The sequence below is a fragment of the Hemiscyllium ocellatum genome, chromosome 26, assembly GCF_020745735.1.
Source record: "Hemiscyllium ocellatum isolate sHemOce1 chromosome 26, sHemOce1.pat.X.cur, whole genome shotgun sequence".
In the NCBI taxonomy this organism is placed as follows: Eukaryota; Metazoa; Chordata; class Chondrichthyes; order Orectolobiformes; family Hemiscylliidae; genus Hemiscyllium; species Hemiscyllium ocellatum.
In genome coordinates, this window is record NC_083426.1 from 4964177 (window position 1) to 4988535 (window position 24359).

General features: G+C 41.2%; 1 protein-coding gene across 4 annotated transcripts in view; it reads left to right on the plus strand.

Annotated features, from left to right (window-relative positions):
- Window positions 1-24359, plus strand: part of LOC132828305 (suppressor of tumorigenicity 7 protein homolog) — a 164870-nt gene that overhangs the window by 73136 nt on the left and 67375 nt on the right. For all 4 annotated transcript variants that reach the window (XM_060845289.1, XM_060845291.1, XM_060845292.1 and 1 more), the window contains exons 3-9: window positions 3340-3502; window positions 6021-6075; window positions 9320-9435; window positions 13251-13329; window positions 16025-16179; window positions 19503-19600; window positions 20541-20655. In XM_060845289.1, coding sequence (XP_060701272.1) covers window positions 3340-3502; window positions 6021-6075; window positions 9320-9435; window positions 13251-13329; window positions 16025-16179; window positions 19503-19600; window positions 20541-20655 — 781 coding nt within the window. The remainder of the gene's footprint in view (window positions 1-3339; window positions 3503-6020; window positions 6076-9319; window positions 9436-13250; window positions 13330-16024; window positions 16180-19502; window positions 19601-20540; window positions 20656-24359) is intronic.

Below are 24359 nucleotides of genomic sequence, written 5' to 3' on the forward strand. Positions count from 1 at the left end.
CTAATCTAATACATTGTCAGAGAAGTTTAAACACAATTCTTCTCCTCAGGCCTGGTAATCATTGCAAATTTCAAACCAACCAGGAAGCGGCGCCTGTTGCCTGTAGGTTGAGGCAGAGAACACAACTCTTCAGGCACACTGGCTGCTCCCTTCCCCACCATGTAGCACGCTGACTTCTCAAATAGATTCATTGGAGTCATGTTTTCAAATTATCTACTTAAATTCTTCTGAAAGCAATCGTGGGCTAATTGTTCCCATGAGCTGTAGCTGGAGCATATTACCTCATAATTTATATAATCTTCCACAGCTATTTTAAAAAAAAATCACTTTTTTTAAACCATGCCAGATGCATTTTATTTCAATGGTGATGATGTACAGATTCACCGCAAAAGTCACAAGAAGCTGAAAGTTCAGCCGGTGAATCAATGCCAAGGGTGAGGAATGTGGGGTGTAACAGCGCTGGTCCCAGCTGTGATGCCCTGTCCCCCTCTAAAGCTACATTGTGTGCCCAATTCCATGGATTTACAAATGAATGTGAATGAGTTTGAAGTATGTGGTTGGTGGCTTGTGAGCCCAGTTTTCAGCAGTGCTGTGGGTTGTTGAAGTGGTGGAGTCCGGTGAATGGAAAAGGCAGCAGTGGCAAAAAGAAGGTTTTGTTCACTCGTAAATTGATGCAAGGAGGTTAAATACAAGCCACTGCTTACTGTTTTCTGACCTTGATAAAAGTAATGAAAATATAATGTTTAATTCTGTGACCAAATGAGGATGCAAACTGGATTTCATTTATTTTAAAAAACAAAAGCAACAGAAATTTGTATTTCCAGAGTGACCTAACCTCAAGACACCTCCAAAGCTCTACGTAATCAGTAAGAAATTATTCAAGTGTAGTCATTGTTGTAGGAAGTTTTGTGACCAATCTAAGCACAGCTACCTCTTTTTAAAAAAAACAGTTTGTAACAGGGCTGTTGGTGAAGGGATAATTGTTAGCGAGAATGCCTTCGTACAGTGTGCTCTTTCAGACTGATCTTTGTGCTTTGAGAGAGCAAGTATGGCTTCAGTTAACATCTGATTAAAAGACAGCACCTTAAGAAAAGTCCAGCCCCCCACTGCTACACTGGGAGTGTCAGATGAATGTAGGAAATAGGAGAAAGAGTAAAGCCCCAGTCAGGCTGTTCCAGCACAGCTACAACACTGGTATCATCTAACAGAGTGTAAAACTGTCCAGGTATGTCCTGCACACAAAAAGCAGAACAAATCCAACCCAGTCAATTACCATCCCATTTAGATGACTGTCTATCTTCAGTAAAGTAATTGAAGGGGTCACCAAGACTGCTATTTGATAGCAGGAGAAAGCGAGGATTGCAGATGCTGGAGATCAGAGTGAAGAGTGTGTTGCTGGGAAAGCACAGGTCAGGCAGTATCCGAGGAGCAGGTGAATCGATGTTTCAGGCATAAGCCCTTCATCATTTAATAGCTTGCTTAACACTCCCCTGGTCTTCTGTCAGGACCGCTCAATTCTTCACCGGGCTCATTACAGCTTTGGTTCAAATGTGTACTAAAGAGCTAAATACCAGAGGTGAGGTGCAAGTGAATGCCCTTGACATCAAGGTTACATTTAACAGAATCTGGCATCAAGGAAACTTAGCAAGACCAGAGACATTCAAGAGAGGAAGCCTCCCTGCTGGTCAGTGTCATTACTGAATATGTAAGGTGGTTGTAATTGTTGAAGATCAGTAATTTCAGCTCCAGGATGTGTCTGCAGGAGTTCAAGGTAGTGTCCTCGACTCTGGCATTTTAAAGTGTTTCATTTAGTGACCACATCTCCATTGTAAGATCAGCAATGAGTATGCTTACTGTTTACACTATGTTCAGCACCATTTGTGACTCTTGAGGTACTAAAAAGTTCATGTCCAAATGCAGCAAGACCTGAACAATGCCAAAGCTTGAGCTGACAATTAACAAGTAACATTAGTTCCGTACAACTGCTACGTAATGACCATCTCCAACAAGAGAGAATTGAACCATTATCTTTAACATTTAGTGCCATTGCTTCTGTTGAATTCTCCCACTATCGATGTCCATCGATCAGAAACTGAACTGGACTAACCATCTAAATACTGTGGCAACAAGAGCATGTCAGAGGCTAGGAATTCTAGCTGTGAGAAACTCACCTCCAGTCTCTTCAAAGCCAGTCTACCACCTACAAAACTCAAGTCAGAATGTAATGGAATATCCATTGGTATGGATGGATGCAGTTGCAACTGCAGTCAAGAAGGTTGACACCATCCAGGACAAAGCCGACTCAAATGGCACTACACCCACAAACAATCACTCCTTTTGCCACGGCTCAATGGCAGCAGCATCTCCCATAGACATGCATTGCTGAAATACACCAAGGTACCTACGACAGTACCTTCCAAACCTGTGATCCCTTATGTCTAAAGAACAAGTACAGCAGATACATGGGAATGCCATCATTTGCAAGTTCCTCTCAAAGCCACTCACCATTCTGAGTTGGAAAGAAATGCCATTCCTTTAGTGTTGCTGGGTCAAAATCCTGGAACCCAGTCTCTAACAGCATTGTGGGTCTACCTACAACTAACAGATTGCAGTGGTTTAAGGAGGCAGCTCACTGCTACCTTTTCATGGGGATGGACAGTAAATGCTGGCTCAACCACTAAAACCAATATCCCTTGAATGAATAAAAAGAAGGCCCTTAAACTACTCCACCATTTAACCAGATGATGCCTAATCTTCTACCTCAGTGCTCTTTTCCTGCATTATTCCCAACTCCTCTGATACCTTTTTCTAGTCCTCTGTCAGTCTCTGTTGTGAATATCCAAATTCCTTCCTGGAGGTAGAGATTTAATTTTGTTGTGAAGAAATCCCTGTTTATCTCCATCTGAAATGACCTACTTCATAGTTCTCTGGTTCTAGACCCACTCCAGTTGGGGAAATATCCACCATCCATCCAATGGAGCCCTGTAAGAATTCTGTACGCTTCCGTTAGATCACCTAAACCTTTGAGAACAAAGGGCAATTCCAACATCTGTAGATCCAGCTTGATGAACTGCCATTGCGTTTCTTTGTGGTATGTGCATCCTTCCTTGTATAAGGAGACCAAAATTGAATACAGTATGCCAAATGAGATTTCACCACTGTTCTATACAGTTGCAATCTGGGTTAAGTGCTCTGGAGTATAGTTTGAATCCTGTCCTGCATCTGAGGTGACAGAGCCAGAACTGATAAATTTGCATTTATTGTGCAGAATGAGTCTGTTTTGTGTCGTATGGAGGAAGTAATATTTTTGGACCCTGTATATCTGTTTTACTGTTTCAGATATTTGAGTGGTGGTATTTTCGAAAGTACGGCACATCATTCATTGAGCAAGTCTCCGTGAGCCACTTGCGGCCACTGCTTGGCGCGGTGGATAATAATTTGCCTTCGGTTAATTTTACTGCCAGCAATGGAGAAGCTGAATCGAACAGGCAAAATGTGTCAGGTAATCCCTTCTGTTGATATTCTTGATCATGTCGATTTTCAAGTAGCACACTCTATCTATTATGACGTCCAATTTGCAAATTGGAAGTTAGTGATATCTTCCTAAATTTTGTGTACCAAAGTTATAAACCGTATTCAGGTGGAGTCTCATTTTCATAATTTAAAAACAACATACTGCAGATGCTGGAAATCTGAAACAAAAATAGAATGCTGGAGAAACTCAGCAGGTCTGTAACACCTGTAAAGAGAACAGATTTGCTGCTTAACCCAGACTCCATACAATTTTCAGTCTGGATTCAGTACTCAAGTCTGTGGACTGGCTTGAACCCATATTTTTCTGAATCTGGATTTGATAAAGCTACCACTGATGCCTTTGCACGTGTGTGTAAAATAAATGGAGTTCTGAAGAACAGTTACATCTCACTCAAAAAAGGCTAAATGTCTCTCTCCACAAACACAGTCAGACCTGAATTTCCCCAGCAGTTTGTTTTGAATTCTGCACTTAGAGAACATTTTTGATGGCAACTACTTTTAGTTAAATTTAGAAATAGCAAACTTTGAATAATATGTAACCACATACCTGGATTAGAGATAACTGAAAGTGAAGTAATGTTACTTCATCTATTCTCTTATTGAAATTAAATATGCCATTATACCCAAAATGCCTTGTATTACCAGATCTATCTGTCCAGTTAATTTCAGATGTTTTGCTCTGGTGGACTTCACATTGAATTATTCCATGGTTTAGTCCCTTCAGTGAGGTGGTTACACCTGGCTCCCACTCTGCCTTGGCCCCTGATTCCCTGCCCTGTCCCTTTACCTGGAAGGACAAGGTGGTGTGGTTAGACAAACAGGAGGCTGGAAGAACAAGGCAAACCAGGCACCAAGTCAACTTCTCCCCCTCCTGATGCTGCCTGGGTTGCTGTGTTCTTCCAGCCTCCAGTTTGTCGTCTTTGGGTTCCAGCATCTGCAGTTTTTTTTTAATCCCTAAGGACGTGTGGGAAATTGGAAAAGTCCTGGTTTATTTTAAATTAGCATTGACTATTGAAACAGAAAATTATTTTCAAAGCTTGCTTTTGGAGAGATGGTAATTAATATATAAGGGCAATCAAGAGAAGGGTATTTAAAGAGTGTTTATAGAGCATCCTATTACTGCAGTCTTGATAGGCCGAATGGCCAGTTTCTCTGCTATTCACAACTATTTGTTAACTCTGTCCATCAAAGGACCGATACACTGTTAGATGAACTTTTACTTTTGCTTTTATCTTTGTTTCTGCCCCTTTCAAAACAAATAATGCATGAATTGTGTGAAGTTATACCTGTATACTGGGATTCCGGTCAAAGAATCGGATAATGTACTCTGGTGTGAATTTTACCCATGAGGTTTCTGTCATTATAAACTGCTTTTAACCATGAATAAGATGTGAATAGTGGAGCCAGCATGCACTTTGCTGTTTGTGCAGTGTATATTGCAGCTCTTGAACATGAGTACTGGAGGAGACATTCTGTGCCTAAAACAATTGTTAATGTCACATTACTTGTTGGTTTTTGGCATCAATCCATAGAACAACCTTAGCAAGCATTAATTTAAGTACTCGGATGAGATTTATTGAACAAGGACACACAGCAAGCAAAGTGTCAAAGCTTCTGAAAGATATGATTGATTATGGATCTACTGGCATAAAATAGACTGCTTGGAGTTTGAAAGATCGATTTGAATGGCCAAGCTGTAGTTTTTAAGCTGTTGAATCAATCTGCCTGCCCTCACTTATGACCTTAAGTACATTTTCTGTCCTCATTTGTTAATCTTCTCTCAGGGAGTGCAGAGTGGCAATCAGGCAGACCTGTTTTCAGCTCTCAATCAGTACCATCACCTTTACCTCCTCTCCCTGCTTGAAAGAAATGACGAAGCCTTGAGAAATTGACCTCTCGTCATGGAGATGAGATGAGAAGCTCAGTTTTGTGGCTGTTGTCCTTTTTAAGATGCTCACTGCATTTTTTCTAATAGTTCCTAGAATAAGGAACCTTTTAAAGTTTTCTAACAAATTAATAGAACTGAGGTTAAATTGTTTGTCCATTGAATGTACACCTGTACTGTGCTTACTTTGACACTTGATGAATACCAGACTGACCAAAATACAGTGATCATTAGCATTCTAAAACCTCGTTATGCATTGTGTCTGTTTTTGTCATTGTGCTTTTATGAATATTTAGTGACATTAAAGGTGTTATGGAAATTGTTTTTATGACTAAGACACTTCTGTCCATTTAGACATTGGACTACATTTAACCAAATTCTTGTCACACGGGGCCCTTGCAGTCAACTGAGAAATTTAGGTTTTCATCTGATAGGAGCTGGATTTCAACTCAAATTTTAGTGATGGAAAGTTCATCTGCTGCTCTGGCCAATCACGGCTAGAGAATATTTTTAAGAACTACAATTGTAAGCACCTTGGACTAATTTCTAGCCCAACATTTTATTCTTTTATCATGCAATGTCTCAAAATTTGTATTGGCAGAATGTAAGGTGTGGCGAAACCCACTGAATCTCTTCAGGGGAGCAGAGTACAGCAGGTATGTGTTCTGGTAATTATGTCCAAGTAAATTAAGCCTGCACAGGTGTTGAGTCAGGGAAGCATGAGAAAAAGAGGTTTAAATCACCACAACTTCAAGCTGCTAAAACATTCCCAAAGAGTTAATTGGAGTTCAGGTTCAAGGTTGGATTGTGTACAAAAGGGAAGGTTGTTGTTTTGTTTATTTAACAATGCAAGTTAACGTGGATGTGGTTGCTCATGGTATCAAGCCTATTGCAAATATTGAAAGAGCATAACTGCACAATTTAATGTCAGTAATGGGGTTCTTGCCAGTAGAGTTGTACAGCACAGAAACAGACCCTTTGGCCCAATTTGTCCATGTTAACCAGATGTCCTGAATTAAGGTAGTCCCACTTCCAGCATTTGGCCCATATCTCTCTCAGTCCTTCCTATTCATGTACCAATCCAGATGCCTTTTAGATGTTGTAATCATACCAGCCTCCTCCACTTCCTTTGGCAGTTCATTCCATACACGCACCACCCTCTGTGTGAAATTGTTGCCCCTTTGGTCCCTTTTAAGTCTTTCCCCTCTCACCTTAAAACTATGCCCTCTAGTTTTGGACTGCTCTCCCCTGGGGAGAAAGATCTTGGCTATTCATCCCATCCGTGCCACTCATGATTTTATAAACCTCTACAAGGTCACCCCTCAGCCTCTGATGCTCCAGGGAAAATAGCTCCAACCTATTCAGCCTCTCCCTATAGCTTAAACCCTTCAACCCTGGCAATATCTTTGTAAGTCTTCTCTGCACCTTTCACATCTTGCCTATGGAAGGGTGACTAACATTGAATGTAGTATTCTAAAAGTGGCTTAATCAATATCCTGTACAGTTGCAGCATAATCTCCCAATTCCTAGATTCAACGGATCATGCGTTTTCCAGTAGAACCCATGGGTTGAACTGTGCAGCAGTGTGCTTTTCCTGGAATGAAGGAACCCGGAATCAGGAGTCCTCACCCTCGCTGAAGGAACCCGGAATCAGGAGTCCTCACCCTCGCTGCTGAAGCTGGTAGCCAGTGGCAGTGGCATTAGGGCAACAGTGACTCTTGCAACCACTCAAAATTCAAGATATTGCTGAGGGATCCAAGCCTCCGATCAATGATGTGGGTTTGGGAAAAGGTTAGTGAGATGCAGATTGTAGAGGAAGGGTGTGATTCTCAGCAACCCCCTTTCCACACCCAACCTGATGCTGGGCAATCAGTTATTGAGTGCCTTTGAATGATGGACTTCCTGTAGAAGCCTGTGAGCAACCCCAACAAGATTTGCTTTCCAGATTTGTTGCATGGCAAATGCCCAACCTGTTACTCGGGCTTTACCCGAATTGCGGTTGGGAGCCGGGTGAGGCCTTTAAGTGGGCATTAATTGTTAACCTAAGGGCCTGAATTTCAGAGGCAGTCAAAGAACCTTCCTGCTATCGACCAATGGAAAGGAGGTTGGGAAGCAGCAGGGGCCAAGTAACTACCCTCTGACCCAATTAATTGACCCTTCACCAGAAAATATGCTGTGCTAGAGGGTCTTAAATTCTGCTTGAGAAGGTTCGTATGAAAAAACGAAACCATCAACTTTGGCATGACAAATTAAAAGCATATTATATAGAAGGTGAGAGATTGCAGGGCTCTGAGGTGCAGAGGCATCTGGGTCTCCCTGTGCATTAATCACAAAAGTCTATTATGCTGGAACAAGTAATTAGAAAAATTATTAAAATGTTATAATTTTTATTTGCAAGGGAAATTTCATACGAAAATATGCTTCAGTGATCAGATCAGAGGGAATAGAAGTGGGTTGGCCATTTGGCCCCTCGAGCCAGCTCCGTCATTCAGTAGGATCATGGAATCGGAGATTGCTCATATCCACCTTCCTGTAACAGTATCACATCTGGAATACTATTGGTCACTTTTTTTTAAGGAAGTAAATGTGTTGGCAACAGCTCAGAGAAGGTTTGCAAGATTCATATGGAATGGGCATGTTGTCTTATGACAAAAGTTACACAGGCTAGGTTTGTAAACCACCGAGCCGAGATGAGTAAGGCAGGTTAATTGAACCATACAAGATCCTGAGGTATCTTGACAGGTTGCATGGGGAGAGGATGTTTTGTTTTTCAGAGAATCCGCAACTAAGGGTTGCTGTTTGTAAATAAGGGGTCACACATTTAAAACAGATATGAGTTGAAATTGTTTCTCTGAGGGCCATGTCTTTGGAACTAATCCTGAAGAGGAAGTAGAAGCACATTCTTTGAAGAATTTTAAGGTGGATGGATTTTTGTTAAGCAACAGAGTGAAAGGTTACCATGGGAAAGCAGGAATGTCCATTTGAGGTTACAATCAGATCAGTCATGGCCTGATTAATTAGCAGATCGAAGGCTGATAGTCTACTCCTGTTTCTTGATTGTGAACATACAAACAGGAAGGTGAGCCTTCCCCGATTCCTAACAATTCCTTGTGTTGCACTTCTAAGAGTTTTGACCATGAATCGACCAGCAACCCACTGTGGAACAGATACAATCAAACCATGAATTTAAAAACTGTTCAGTATTCTGTTACTCTGAAATATGAAAGATTTAATCTGATCTTTGACCAATTGATGGGGACAATGTAGAGACAGCTTTACACTGTTTAACCCTGTGCTGTATTGTCCTGGCATTGGTCGATGGGAACAGTGTATGGAAACTTTACAGTGTAGTTAACCCCAACTGTACCTGCACTTGGAGTGTTTGAGTCAGTGTAGAGAGAGGGAGCTTAAGTTTGCACCTGTACTTGATATTACAAGCACTTGATGCTTATGTGGGTTATTCAAAATGCATGAGTCTTTTGCTCAGATATACTGTTTTAACTCAATAAGTAAAAAATTAATTACTGACAAAACAAAACATTTGTTTCATTGATGCAAACATTGCACTAATACAATTTCAATAGTTTTCTTGAAAAAAACATGGATCAAGTGTACTGAATGTTAAATCTTATGTAGTGCTGTTGCTCACTGAAAAGAGTTATTTAGATTTTCTGTAACATATAGTTTGAGAAAGCTATTACTCAAAGCTTAGTTACTCAAAAAAAGCAGGGCGGAAGTATATGCTTGTGTATTTTTATTGTTTCTTAACAAAAGAAGTCTGCTGTAATTTGGGTTTTAATCAAATACATTCATGGCCCAGGTTTCTTGACTGCAGCTCAATCCATGTCAGATTTAATAGGTTTGTTGTTTGTGTAACTGTGCATTTTGTTACTTTTGAAGGTACACATGGGTCACAGGGAGAGAGCCCCTGACATATTATGACATGAATCTGTCCGCACAGGATCATCAAACATTTTTCACATGTGACACAGATCATGTCAGACCTGCAGATGCTGGTAAGTTCACACTTGGAATCATAGAGAAATCTGGAGTTGTGATGAAATTATATTACAATTGCGAAACACTTGCTTTGTGGTTTGTTGATGCAGATGTAAGTTTTTAAAAAATTGACTGGGGCGTGTCATCTGAGAGGTAATTATTAAAATATTTGCATCTGAGAATTTTAACAAATGCGAGACTAGCTCTGCACACCTGTGCAGGCTTACCTTTCGCATGAAAATTTGATTGCAAGTCAAATTCAATGACTGCTGATCTCCGATAGCTACAGTATAAAAGTGCTATTGGAGTATTACAATGCCGAGGCATTTTTGTAGAGGTTACCAAGGCTTTCAGGTATGTAATTACCAGGCTTCATTCCTGTTGGATTAACTTGTTAATGCATTCTTATGTTAACATCCCCTTTGCAATTATACACAGTTCACTGAAGCTTTATGATTGAACATATTTATATGTTTTACTGGAGAAAAAGTAAAACTGTCAGATGAAATTTGAAAGGTATTTAGTCCAGTTCTTTATTACATAAGGATAATTTCTCAGCACACTTCTAACCAGGAGTATGGTGTTAGTTATCACAACTTTGGAGATAGTGTCAAGCTAGATCACTGTTCACCCTGAGGAAAATCTCTAGGCTTTATGTTGCTCTTTTTCTCATTTGTAGTTTAATTCATCTACTTTTGAGGTGGAGTGAAATTTACACCCTTTCTTTGACTGTTTGTTTGACATTTATATCATTTAACTTTTATACACTGTCCTCTGCATAACACGCTTCAGCTTGTTTGTCTTCTAGCATTGTATCACTGAGGCTTTTTCCAATATGAATTGGAGACTGTACTTAATCAAATAGTGGATTAGACCCATTATATGAACTGGCAACCAGACAAATTATCTTTTTGCCTTCTACAATACAAATTCACAGAAGTTGCTTAATTCTTGCAGTTTATTGCATTACCTTTTATGTGCTGCTCAGGACCTGAGCAACCTAGATCGAGAGTTGAAAATTGGCCACAGCTTGATACTGTTTCCTACCACTTTCCAGCAGTTCTATTGCTAAGCTTGAATGTGAGTCTTGGTGGAAAGGGCTGGATTGAATGAGTTGGACAAAATATGAAAGTGGGGTAAAAAGTGTCAGCTAAACAATGTAGACAAATGTGACATGCTGCACATGGGAAAGAAGTATAGGCCCCTGTTCACTCCATGACTCTGCTTTTGAAGTAGCCAAGAATGAATAGCATGAGACCTGACAATCCTAGAGTCATCAGTACTAAACATGTCTAACGAATGCAATATTAAATAGGCAAGCAACATTGCCAATTGAATATTGAACTCATTGAATCCTGAAATTTTGTTTGAGGTGGTACCAATCAAACTCCATGCTGCTTTACTCATATTTTGAATGGTACATCCATTTCTGATCCCAAAGATGGAGAGATACTCAATTGCTGGAGCTGCATGCAAGATTCAAGTTTTCATCGATCTGAATTATAGGTGTTGGAGAAAAATAACAACACAACCCTGCATTTGTATAGCAAAGTTTAATATAATTAAGTGTCTCAAAGGTATGTCAGAGAAATTGCTATCAAGCCAAAAAGGAAGACGTTGGGACAGGTAACCAATAACTTAGTCAAAAAAGTGGTTTTGCACATTATACTAAAGAAGGCAGGGGAGGAGGTGTAAAGGAATTCTGGACCTTAGCATCGTTATGGTGAAAGCTACGGTTGACAGAGGGTAGGGGAACTGGGGATTGTACAAGAGCCCAGATACAGCAGTGTGTCATATTTCGGGAGCCTTGCAAAGCTGTGATCACCCAAGCCTTCGAAGAGTGAAAGCAGAATTGAATTTTAATGCTCATTACATCTATAGTATACTAACAATCTTACATCTGCATGTACAGCCTGTTATTCTGTTAGAAATTCCTATGCCTACACTTGAAATGGAAACTGTTTGTAAATATGTCACAATATAACTGTATCTCTCTGTCAAGGAATCGGCAGAAGAATGTTGATGTGGTTTGATGATGCACAGCTCTGAAATATGAGAATACAAACAAAAACAAAAAATAAATCCGCAAGTGGCAATTACAATAGTTCAATTACGTTTGCACATCCTAAGGAAATTATACAAGATGCTGTTTCAGATGAAGACTGTGTGCATCCATGTATAGCCGCTATAAGGTAGCACACTGGCTCAGTGGTTACCATTGCTACGTCATAGCACCAGGAACCCAGCTTCGATTCCACCCTCCGATGACTGTCTGTGTGGAGTTTGCACATTCTCCCCATGTCTGAATGGGTTTCCTCCCCCAGTCCAAGGATTAGCTAGGGTAAATATGGGGTTACAAGGATAAGGCAGGAGGGTGGGTTTGGGTGGGATGCTCTTTGGAAGGTCAGTGTGGACTCGATTGGCCAAATAGGAGAAAGTGAAGACTGCAGATGCTGGCGATCAGAGTCAAAAAATGTGGTGCTGGAAAAACATAGCAGGCCAGGCAGCACATAGGACAGGAGAATCGATGTTTTGGGAATTAGACCTTCATCAGGAATGTGCTGGCTAAGAGGAAGTTTGGCAAAATAACCTACTTGCGCACTGTAGGGATTCTGTGATAAGAAAATCCAAATCGGGAGCCACAAGCTGACCAGATTTTGTTCTCTCTGGCATCCATGAGACTTGGAAGGCAGCTTGAAGTATGCGTGCTACTGCCGTGGTGGAGCTTTACAGATTCGAGGCAGGAATTTGGAGTTGAGAAACTTCCTGGTTTGCAAGGCTTTTTACTGCACTAGACTGTATTAGGAGCTCTGGATCAGTGGTGCTGGAAGAGCACAGCAGTTCAGGCAGCATCCACAGTGCAGTGAAATCGACGTTTCAGGCAAAAGCCATTCATCAGGAATAAAGGCAGTGAGCCTGAAGCGTGGAGAGATTAGTGAGAGGAGGGTGGGGGTGGGGAGAAAGTAGCATAGAGTACAATGGGTGAGTTGGGGAGGGGATGAAGGTGATAGGTCGGGGAGGAGAGGGTGAACTGGATAGATGGAAAAGGAGACAGGCAGGTAGAGCAAGTCCTGGGGACAGTGCTGAGCTGGAAGTTTGGAACTCGGGTGGGGTGGGGGAAGGGGAAATGAGGAGACTGTTGAAGTCCACATTGATGCCCTGGGGTTGAAGTGTTCCGAGGCGGAAGATGAGGCGTTCTTCCTCCAGGCGTCTGGTGGTGAGGGAGCGGCAGTGAAGGAGGCCCAGGACCTCCATGTCCTCGGCAGAGTGGGAGGGGGAAGTTGAAATGTTGGACCACGGGCGGAGTGGTTGATTGGTGTGGGTGTCCCGGAGATGTACCCTAAAGCGCTCTGCTAGGAGGCGCCCAGTCTCCAGTGTAGAGGAGATTTATTAGGAGCTCGAAGAGCCAGTAGGGATGATACAAAAGCGGGCACTCTTTAAATCTGTTTGCAACCTGCAACCCTGCCGTACCTTTTGTCAGAGGAAGTTTTGAGACTCTCACTTATTCAGTGACGTTTTGGTTGAACTTTGTAGGTTTGACCTTTGACCCTTGACCCAGCGCCGTGATGTTGGAATGCAAAAGGCTTTGGCATAGCAGTAATGTTTTTATTGCTGTGTTTAATATTCACATTGCGCTCTGTCTGTTGACAGCAGATGTGCTATTATAACACAGCTGCCATTTTTTTTATAGCTGGACAAGTTTAATGGCTTTTTAGCTAAATGTGGGTTTGAATATCATGACTCCTTTTTCTCTGACTAGCATTTCTGCCGCTATGCTGGGGTATGTCAGATATAAACACCTGCTGTCACTTTTTTTTTGTTTTCTTAACAGTGATGCAGAAAGCCTGGCGGGAGAGACATGCTCAAGCAAGAATGAAGGCAGCATACCAAGCTTTAGAATTAAACAATGAGTATGTTCTGTACTGCTGATTGAGATTCTGTGTAAAAAACCCGTGCTCGCTCCACTGTCTTCTACGTCCGCCTGAAGGTTCCTGACGCACTCATTGGTTGACCATTTGTGCCGTTTGAAACTTCCTAGAGCTAGATCTCCTGTTTTGTGTATTTTTAACATGTTTTAATGTCAAAGTATTGAACAGGCTGCCAGAAATAATCCAGGATACGTTATTATTTTGATGTGTTAAAATGTTGATTTTCTTGATTACAATTATTTTATTACTGGCTTTACTGGGCATTCTGCTTCTCAAATAACATTTTTGCCAAGTTGGAATCTTTAACATGATTGTAAGGATGCCTGTTTGAAAGGGGACGATTAACAGGGCTGTGCGATTCATTGGATAGTCTTTTCAGGGTGATACCACAGGCACAGAGGCCAAGTAGCTTCTCCCTGTGCTATATGCCTTGGTGAAGCAATTTAAATGCACCTGTTGATTTTTGACTGCAGGCTTTCATCTTCAATCTGCATCGATAATCTCATTTGGGCTGTTAAAGTAGATCTTCCATCTTCATATGTGGGTTGAATTGGTGCAGGCAGTATCTGTCAACCTTACTATTCTGGATCACAATCCAGTACTAGTTGCTGGACCGTGGCTCCCTGTCCCTCTGTGATACCAATGGTAGCACCTGTGCACGTTGATGCTGATGTATGGAGGATGGTATTTTGACAAAGCAGCAGAGAGGATTTGCAGCATCTATAGGGTATAAATTAAAGAATCTAACTTCAGGAGAGGAAAGGAAATATTTAGCACAAATAAAAGTAGGTTAAGAGATGAAACTTCAATTTGAGAGGCTTTCAGAACTTCAGAGTTGCAACCTACTGAATTCAATAGTTGAATTTAAAGGATCATAAAATATTTGTAGAGGAGGAGGACATTTGCCCATCATTTCCATGCTAGCTCTGTGCAAGAACAACTCAGCTCATCCTTCCTGTCATTAAAACTACTTGATTTGCTTTCAGTTAGTTCTCATGTTTATCTGCAATAGAAAGGACAATAGTGTGAAGGGAACTTTACTCTGTCCTTTGTTCTCTGTGTTTGACCAGGGCAGTGCAGAGAGAGCTTCACACCATATAACTAACCATGTGCTGTACCTGTCTTGAGTGTGTTTGCTGGAGATGCTTTCAAGAAAGCTTTACTGTGTCTGCCCCAAATTGTATTTACTCTGGTAATCTCTGATGGGTTGGTGACTTCAGGATCATGTAGAAAGCAGCTTGACATATGAAAGGCGCTGTATAAATGCAGTAGAGCCTGTTTGTACCCAAACCCATCTTACTGTCACTTATGATCAAAACTTTAATGTGATATCTCATTACAACCATTTGTCCAAGTGTATTAAGTATTTGGCTTAATTTGACAAACAGGTGCAGAAGGCAGGGTAATTGTACTGCAATTTCTGCAGGTTAGGACTGGTGGAAAAATGTTAATTCATTGTCCAAGGCTTGGCAATGAATATGTGGTTTATTGTGCATGACTGTTTGTTTGAATAGTAGTTGTATTGGTATTTAAGTTTCTATTCCTAACAATCTGCAGTATTCAGCTGGAAAAACATTTGTGTGCTGTATTGATATTTACTTCTGACTTAAAAATCAGGAAGTGCTCCCTGTGTTTAGGGATATAGGATTGCTATCTGATCTGGATTAGAGGAAGGTTTTACAGATTGCGTGAATTATCTTATCCGTGATTATATGTGCAACTTTGAGGCAAACTCCTGAACAAATTTTAACACACGTTTTGTCTGTCACAAGATGCATCATTGCAGATAACCAAGGTTTCTTCATGAGCATTTCCCAAAACTGGCAGTTAGAAGGGACAAGGACAGCAGACACCCTCCTAGTACCTCGCCAGATCACAACAGTCTGAACTTGGGAATTTATTTCCTCATTCTTCATAGTCAATTGAGTCCAGATCCTGCAATTGTCTCTGACCAACACAAGAGTATTGTCACCACATGGGTCATGAAAGTTGCTCATCACCAATTTGGGGATGCCAGTGTTTGTTTTCACTTAAGCTTATTGTTAAAAGTATTGCTTTGATGTGCTTAGCTTAGCATATCCCAGTAAGAAATTATAAATTGTCAGAGTATTTTGGTTACTTAAACTGTATGTAGAAATGAATTGTTTGCTGTCCTTTTGTGGTAGTGTAATATTTTTAAAGGCCTAATATTTAACAGAGGAGCAGTATTAGTCATAACCTTGAAAAGGAAATTCAAGAGAAAACATTTACAAGGCTGTGGGAAAGAATGGGGAGAGGAACAATTCAGGTAGATCTTTCAAACGGCCAGCAGAAGTGCGATGTGCTGAATAGCCTTGTCTCATGTTATATGATTTTGAGGTTATTTTGTTCAGGAAAATATCGATGGTCCCAAGTGAGAGGAGTGTTGGAGAGCTGAGCAAATTGGTGGAGGTTATACTAATAGGCATGTCCTTTTGGATGGCACCTTAAATCCCTCCACTGATATTCTACAGTGGCATCATGATGTCGACAGTCACTTCTTTCTCACTCAAGTCCAGCATAGGTCAGAATGTTACAGTGCCTAAAGAGTTGGACGTAAGAATATTTTTAAAAGTACAGTTTACTAACCTCATTCTCTCTGCAACTTGCCAACTGATTTGGTGCATTGCAGCATCTTGTTTTCTTTGTAATCTTTAAGGTGTGCAACAGCATACGTTCTCTTAGCTGAGGAAGAGACCACCACAATTCTGGAAGCTGAGAAGTTATTTAAACAGGCACTGAAAGCAGGCGAGGTGTGCTATAGGAGGAGTCAGCAGCTTCAGCACCACGGTCCACAACAGGAAGCACAACACAGTAAGTCACGTAACTAATGTGAATATTGATGTATCTTATGCTCAAAAGATTAAGGGGAAAGTATGCAACTCTTGGCTCCTTGGGTCAGCCTTTTAATAACAAACCTTTTGCGAATTGTTTTGCGGGGATCACCACATTTATCAAAGGAATTTAATTGAATTGTTGGATCAGAATTAAAACTGCAAGTGGAGGAATCACAGCTGATTAGGAAAGGCAGGATTATAGTTTTGAGTGTTGTCTTCCAGCTTCTTTCTCTCAAAATATTAAACTGTTTGACCTCTGCAGTCTTGAGTGGAGATAAAAGATCCCATAGTGCACTTGGAAGAAAAGAAGGGAAACTCTTCTCAAATGTCTGGATGATCTTTTATCACTCAACCATCTCTTTAAATTAACAGATTGTGGTCATTATCACATTGCTGTTTGTATGACCTTTTTGTCTACACATTGGCTGCTACCTTTCCTACATCACGTCATTGATTGCATTTTAAAATAACTTATTTGACTGTTAGTCACTTTAGGATGTGTTTTATTTACCTTTTTTATACAATAAAAATAATATTTTATTAGCTTGATTTCATTGGTGGTGCCCTTTGCTTGACATAGAGTCATAGGGATGTACAGCATGGAAACAGACCCTTCAGTCCAACCTGTCCTTGTCAACCAGATATCCCAACACAATCTAGTCCCACCTGGCCCATGTCCCTCCAAACCCTTCCTATTCATATACCCATCCAAATGCCTCTTAAATGTTGCAATTGTACCAGCCTCCACCACATCCACTGGTAGCTCATTCCATACACATACCACCCTCTGCGTGGAAACGTTGCCCCTTAGGTCTCTCTTATATCTTTCTCTTCTCACCCTAAACCTATGCCCTCTAGTTCTGGACTCCCCGACCCCAGGGAAAAGACTTTGTCTATTTATCCCACCCATGCCCCTCATAATTTTGTAAACCTCTATAAGGTCATCCCTCAGCCTCTGACGCTCCAGGGAAAACAGCCCCAGCCTGTTCAGCCTCTCCCTATAGCTCAAATCCTCCAATCCTGGCAACATCCTTGTAAATCCTTTCTGAACCCTTTCAAGTTTCACAACATCTTTCCGAAAGGAAGGAGACCAGAATTGCACGCAATATTCCAACAGTGGCCTAACCAATGTCCTGTATAGCCGCAACATGACCTCCCAACTCCTGTACTCAGTACTCTGACCAATAAAGAAAAGCATTCCAAACACCGCCTTCACTATCCTATCTACCTGCATCTCCACTTTCAAGGAGCTATAAACCTGTACTCCAAGGTCTCTTTGTTCAGTAACACTCCCTAGGACCTGACCATTAGTGTATAAGTCCTGCTAAGATTTGCTTTCCCAAAATGCAGCACCTCACATTTATCTGAATTAAACTCCATCTGCCATTTCTCATTCCATTGGCCCATCTGGTCCAGATCCTGTTGTAATCTGAGGTCACCCTCTTCGTTGTCCACTACACCTCATCTGCAAACTTACTAACTGTACCTCTTATGCTCGCATCCAAATCATTTATGTAAATGACAAAAAGTAGAGGACCCAGCACCGATCCTTGGTCGCAGGCCTCCAGTCAGAAAAACAACCCTCCACCACCACCCTCTGTCTTCTCCCTTTGAGTCAGTTCTGTATCCAAATGGCTAGTTCTCCCTGTATTCCATGATATCTAACCTTGCTAATCAGTCTCCCGTGGAGAGCCTTGTCGAATGTCTTACTGAATTCCGTATAGATCACATCTACTGCTCGACCCTCATCAATCTTCTTTGTTACTACTTCAAAAAACTCAATGAAGTTTGTGAGACATGATTTCCCACGCACAAAGCCATGTTGAATATCCCTAATCAGTCCTTGCCTTTCCAAATACATATGCATCCTGTCCCTCAGGATTCCCTCCAACAACTTGCCCACCACCAACATCAGGCTCACTAGTCTATAGTTCCCTGGCTTGTCTTTATCGCCCTTCTTAAACAGTGGCACCACATTTGCCAACCTCCAGTCTTCCGGCACCTCACCTGTGACTATCGCTGATACAAATGTCTCAGTAAGGGGCCCTGCAATCACTTCTCTAGCTTCCCACAGAGTTCTGGGGTACACCTGATCAGGTCCTGGCGATTTTTCCACTTGTAACCATTTCAAGACATCCAGCACTTCCTCATCTGTAATCTGGACATTTTGCAAGATGTCACCATCTATTTCCCTGCAGTCGATATCTTCCATATCCTTTTCCACAGTAAATACTGATACTAAATGAATATTTTGCATCTTCCCCATTTCTGTGGCTCCACACAAAGGCTGCCTTGCTGATCTTTGAGGGGCCCTATCCTCTCCCTAATTACCCTTTTGTCCTTAATATATTTGTATAAACCCTTTGGATTCTCCTTAATTCTATTTGCCAAAGCTATCTCATGTCCCCCTTTTGCCCTCCTGATTTCCCTCTTAAGTATACTCCTTCCTTTATTCTCTACTAAGGATTCACTCGATCTATCCTGTCTATACCTGACATATGCTTCCTTCTTTTGCTTAACCAAACCCTCAATTTCTTTAGTCAAACCAAGGGGGGTGAGCTGCTTTTCTCTGTAAGACTTGCCCAAGCAAAGCACAAGACTGTAGTAATCGAGTTGATTGGGTTGTCTGTTTCCGTGCAGTAGTTTCAACCTTGGGTCAGTGACTCCATGCTTGTCCGAGTCAGATGTTTGAAGATTTAAATTCCACTCCAGGGACCCAACATACATTCCGGACTGGCACTCGGTGCAGCACCGTTGAGTTCACTGTCTTTTGTCCAAGATTCTATGTACTCTTTCAAAGAGTGTGTTAAATCCTATTGTTCTGTTTCAGAGATGTCCTGATGAATGTTTATTTCATAGTCAGCCACCCCAAAAACCAAATAGAAGAAAATTTATCTTCCTGCTGGTTTTGGAACTTGCTGCACATAATTTAGCTGTGGAGTTTGCCTGCAGCAACGACTCTTCCAAGTAGTATCCATCTTGAGGATGGAGAGTTGGCGAGGGTTATGGAGAAAACTCTCGAGCTTGAGGCCCAGGCACCTGGGGAGGGATTGATGGAAACTAGGGTTATGCAAAATTCTAGGATTGATGGAGCTAGAGGAGGTTGCAGGTATGGAGCTGGGATGAAACTTGGAAGAATTTGAAAACTGAGTGTGACAATTTTGAGTGATATGCTGTATAACCGTTTACTTATGTTTTGAATACTGAAGCTGAATTTTTCACCTGTGTACCTGACATCCTTTATCATGCATGCTTTTGAGAGTGTTTTGAATTTCAGCTTGATCTATTTTCTCTTGACAGGACGAGACACAAATGTATTAGTTTATATAAAACGAAGGCTTGCAATGTGTGCAAGAAAACTGGGGCGAATACGAGAAGCAGTAAAACTGATGAGAGACGTGAGTAAAAAGGTGCCAGTTCGACTTCAGCTGCAGCTGGAGAGACTGCGTCACCTTTATATTTTGACTAATTTGTTCTTTCCTACCCATTATTGTTGGTCATAATCTGAATTATAATTAAATAAAGCAAGTTTTCGAGTTTGACTGTGTGTTTCCACTTAAGCACAAAATTTCACCTGATATTCCCAGTACATTACTTGGGGTGGTATTCTGCTGCCTCCTTTTGGATGAGATGTTAAACCAATAGTCTGTCTGATCAGATACACATAAAATATCCAATTTACTGTTTCAAAAGATAAGGGAGTTCTTTAGATGTCCTGGATCAATACCAGTGCGGGTATGAGCTCTCAAATTAGCTACCTAGTCATTGTCCTATCATTATGGGATCTTGGAATGTGCAAAGTCTTTCATTGGCTGGAAAGCTTTGGGATAGCCTGAAGATGTGAAATATAAATGTGTGTATTTACTAACTTTATATATGGAGATAACTGTAACATCATATCATATATCTTAGGAAATTAGCATGTTGGGATTTAAATGTAAACTGGTGTTATCTCTACCTATCCAGTCTATTTTTTTTAAAAGAAAAGATATAATTACTAGGAGAAGAAAACACTTTGCAATCTGAAATTCTTGGGTAACATTTTTTTTACTGATTGTTTAGACTTTTTGTAGGGGTTAGAACTGTTTGGATTCTACTTCCCCACAACTGACCTTTAGGTGGAAGGAAAACTTAGATTTTTATGATCGGAGTGTGACCATGGCTGTTGGATTTTCCTTTTGGTAGTTTTTGAAATTTTTAGAACTCTGGTTACTGTTCAGTACAGAATTAAATGATGTTTCTGTAGAAGCTGTGATAAACAATGTAAGTTTTTTGTTTTGTATTTTCAGCACTTCACATTCGATAAAATCTTTACACTGAATGTCTTTTCTTTCTCAGTTGATGAAAGAGTTTCCACTCCTTAGTATGCTGAATATTCATGAAAACTTGTTAGAGGCTCTGTTGGAGTTACAAGCTTATGCTGATGTACAAGTGGTCTTGGCCAAATATGATGGTTAGTGTGCTCATTAATATTAGCACTATAATTACAAAGATCCCATCCCTTGGTAGGAACCATCATAGGATGAGTTGTTCAGTCCTTAAAATGTGATTTTTATTGTAATCTATTTTGTATGTTGGATCATCTGGAAGGTTCAACCTACAGTCTAACAGAAACTTGTAATAGATCATTCGTGGTGATATACCAAAGACTTAATCTTGCCTATACTTCTAAGACTTGCCCATTCTAAGCAAGCGCACGAAAACGGGCATGGAGAGTTTTGTCTGTATTCCCTTACAAACTCTTGCCCCCTCCAACTCCATGTACCATTTTTTGCCAACTGCATATATCAAACTACCAATCATGTACAGATGAACCTCAGTTATCCAAAGGACATGGGCGGGTAGCGTTTCGTTCGGTTTATTGAATGTCACGTAATGAAATGCTGGATTACATAGTTAACCAAGTATCAGAACCTTGCAATCTTGTTTGAATAATCCAAAATTCGGTTAATCTAATGCTGGGTAATCGAGGTTCCTCTGTACCTTTTTATCTGGAACAAAGCATCCTGCTTGATTGAAACCCCATCCACCAACTTTAGCATTCACTCCTTCCACAACTGACGCACAAAGTTTGCAGTGTATACTATCCACAAAATGAATGGCAGTAACTCCCCCAGCATCAACCCAACCTCTACCATGTAGAAGGGCAAGGGCTCATGGATATACATTGCCTACAAATTTCTCCTTGAGCCCCACACCATCCTGACGAGGGACTATATTGGCTGTTTGCTCAGTCATTTTGTCAAAACCCTGGAAGTTCTTTCACAGCATTGTAGATGACCCTTAAGCTCCGGATCTGCAGCAGTTCAAGATGGCAGCTCATCACCACCTTCTCAAAGAGGTGAAAACAATGACTGCAGATGCTGGAAACCAGTTTTTGGATTAGTGGTGCTGGAAGAGCACAGCAGTTCATGCAGCACCAAATACTTCATCAGGAAGGGCTTTTGCCCGAAACGTCGATTTCGTTGCTCCTTTGGTGCTGCATGAACTGCTGTGCTCTTCCAGCACCACTGATCCAGAACCACCTGGAAATTACCCAGTGATACTGACATTCCAAGCAGAAATACCAAAACAGGTATTTTGGTGAAGAGCTGAGTTTCCAGTTCAGGAACTTGGGAAACAATAGTCGTTACTATTTAGACACTATTTCCTTTATCCCCAATTTGTCTTGAACTTCCAAAGCTCTGAAGAGAATTCATGCTTAACAGCTTTTTCCGAAGTGTTGGTTTTATTGTTTTAATTTAAAAACTTAGAATCGCAGGGAACACATTCATGTGTTATGTGCAATGTTTTTTCCAAAAAGGTATTGTTTCAATTGCTTTGTAATTTCTTTAAGGTATTATTCAGTGGCAGTCTCCTCTGACCCATTTGAAGTTTATAGTTAGGGCTTTGGGTAGTCTCTGTACATTGTTTTTCAGACACTGACTATGCCAGCGTAATATTTGATATTGTGAATTAGAGTGCTGCTATATGAAGCTAAATCCTTTTGCATATATTTCCAAGATTTTTTTGGCCAGAGAGAAGATAGCTCCATACAGTGCAGTAAAAATAAAGACACAAACCCTTCAGTTAGAACGGGGAGATTATTAAGAGGTAAATGAGAAGCACCAGGAATAAATAAAAAAACAAACAAGAGAAGGCAAATACTGTTAAGGTAAAGGGAGTATCTTTAAGTAATTAGAAAAGTTGGCAAATAAGACTAAGTTCAAGTCATGGCAGATGTGGTCAGCCAGGTGAATATGTGACCTGTTATATGTGGGAAGTCATGGTCACTACCAGCATCTCAGATGACCACCTGTGCAGAAAGTGCTCCCAACTTGAATTTTGCGTTACGGATCTTAAGCAGTGGCCAGAGACGCTGTGGCGTGGACACACTGCTGAGAGTTTCATGGATAACGGCTCAAGGAACTAGAAGATAGAAGGGACTATGTGACCACCAAACACCTGCAGTCCTCACAAAATGGGGCAGGAATCTCCTGGGGTCCTGCACACAAATCAGTTTTCCTTTTTGGAAGCTGAAGAGGGCATTGGTTCCTCAAGGGAGTGCAGACAGAGCCAGGCTTCTGGCACCACAAGTAGCCTGAATTTTACAGGAGGGGAGGACGAAGAAAGCAAGAGTGATAGTGATGGTGGATTCAGTTTTGCAAATAGGCACTTCAGCAGCTGCGGTCATGACTGCAGGGTGGCGTGTTGCCTCCTTGCTTCCAATGTCAGGTTTCACTGAGCAGCTGTTGGGATTGAAGGGGAAGGATGTTAAGACAGGGCCATGATACATATTGGTATCAGTGATATAGGGATAAGGTCTTACATCCAAGAATTTAGGGAGCCAGGCAGGAGACAAAAGAGCAGGATCTGAAAGGTTGTAATCGTCAGATTACTCTCCATACTGAGTGCTAACGCGTACAGAAATAGGAGAATAAGAGTCGATGGTAGAGTTGCTTCAGGACGGACAGTTTTAGATTCCTGGGTCACTGAGACCATTTCGGGGGAAGATGGGATCTGTATCAGCGTGATGATCTGCACCTGAACCAGAATGGCACCAATATCCTTGCAGGTGGACTTTTCTGGTTCTGTTGGGAGGAATTTAAACCAATTCAGCATGGGGAGGGGACAATTTTAGTGCAGTAGGGACACAGCATACTTTATCAAAGGAACCAAGGCAGATGGGAGTTTATCCATGTTCAGTTTCAAAGGAGAATGACAAGATTGGATAGCCTCTACCTATGAGGATGCGAGGAGGATTATCAGTAAGACAGATGAGTTAAGGACACATGAAATTGTGATGATATTGCTATCATAGACATGATGAGAGGAGACCAGGGCAGGCCAATCAACATTCCAAGGTATGGTACCCTTCAGGCAGCAGGGGAGTGTATAAAGAGCAGGTAGTGTCTCATTGTTTACGAAGCCAGTGACTGGATTAGTGAGTCAGCAATAATGATGTGTGCTGTCTTGAAAGGATCTTCAAATGAGGCTTTGTGAGTAGAGTTTAGGAATAAACAGACGGCAGTCATAGTGCTGGGAGTGTATTGTCAAACCCCAAATAGTGGGCAGTAGAGGAGCAGGTATGTAGACAATTCACTGTTATGTAAAAACAATAATAGGGTAATGACGTTAAGGAATTTCAACTTCCCCAGCATTAATTATGATAGTCATGGTGTAAAAGGTTTCGAGGAGGGAGGTTTCTTTGTATTCAGGAGAGTTTTTCATATAGCAAAACCAACAAAGGCTGGGGTGATGCTGCACCTCATTGTGGAAGGTGTTCGAGGTGGCAACATCAGTAGTTTTAAGTTTGTGGTGGAAAGGAAAAAGATAGTTTGCAAAAAAAGAATAGGGTTTTGGATTGGGGGAAGGTGGATTTTATCAAAAATAAAGCTGGATCTGGCTAATGTAGATTGCGAACAGCTACTTCTTTGGAAATCAATAGTAGTACAGTAGCATAGCATTCAAAATGGAATTGACGAGAGTAGAGGCCCAACATCCTTTAGAATGCAATGTAGAAGCACCAAGCCCAGAGAACCCTGGATGTTTAGGAGCATTCAGGACTGACTAAGAAGAGAGAGTGGCTTTTACCAAAGGAAGCAAATCAACAGAGGCCCTAATGGAGTGTCGGGGATGACTTAAGAATGCATAGGAGAGCAAAGCGGGACATGACAA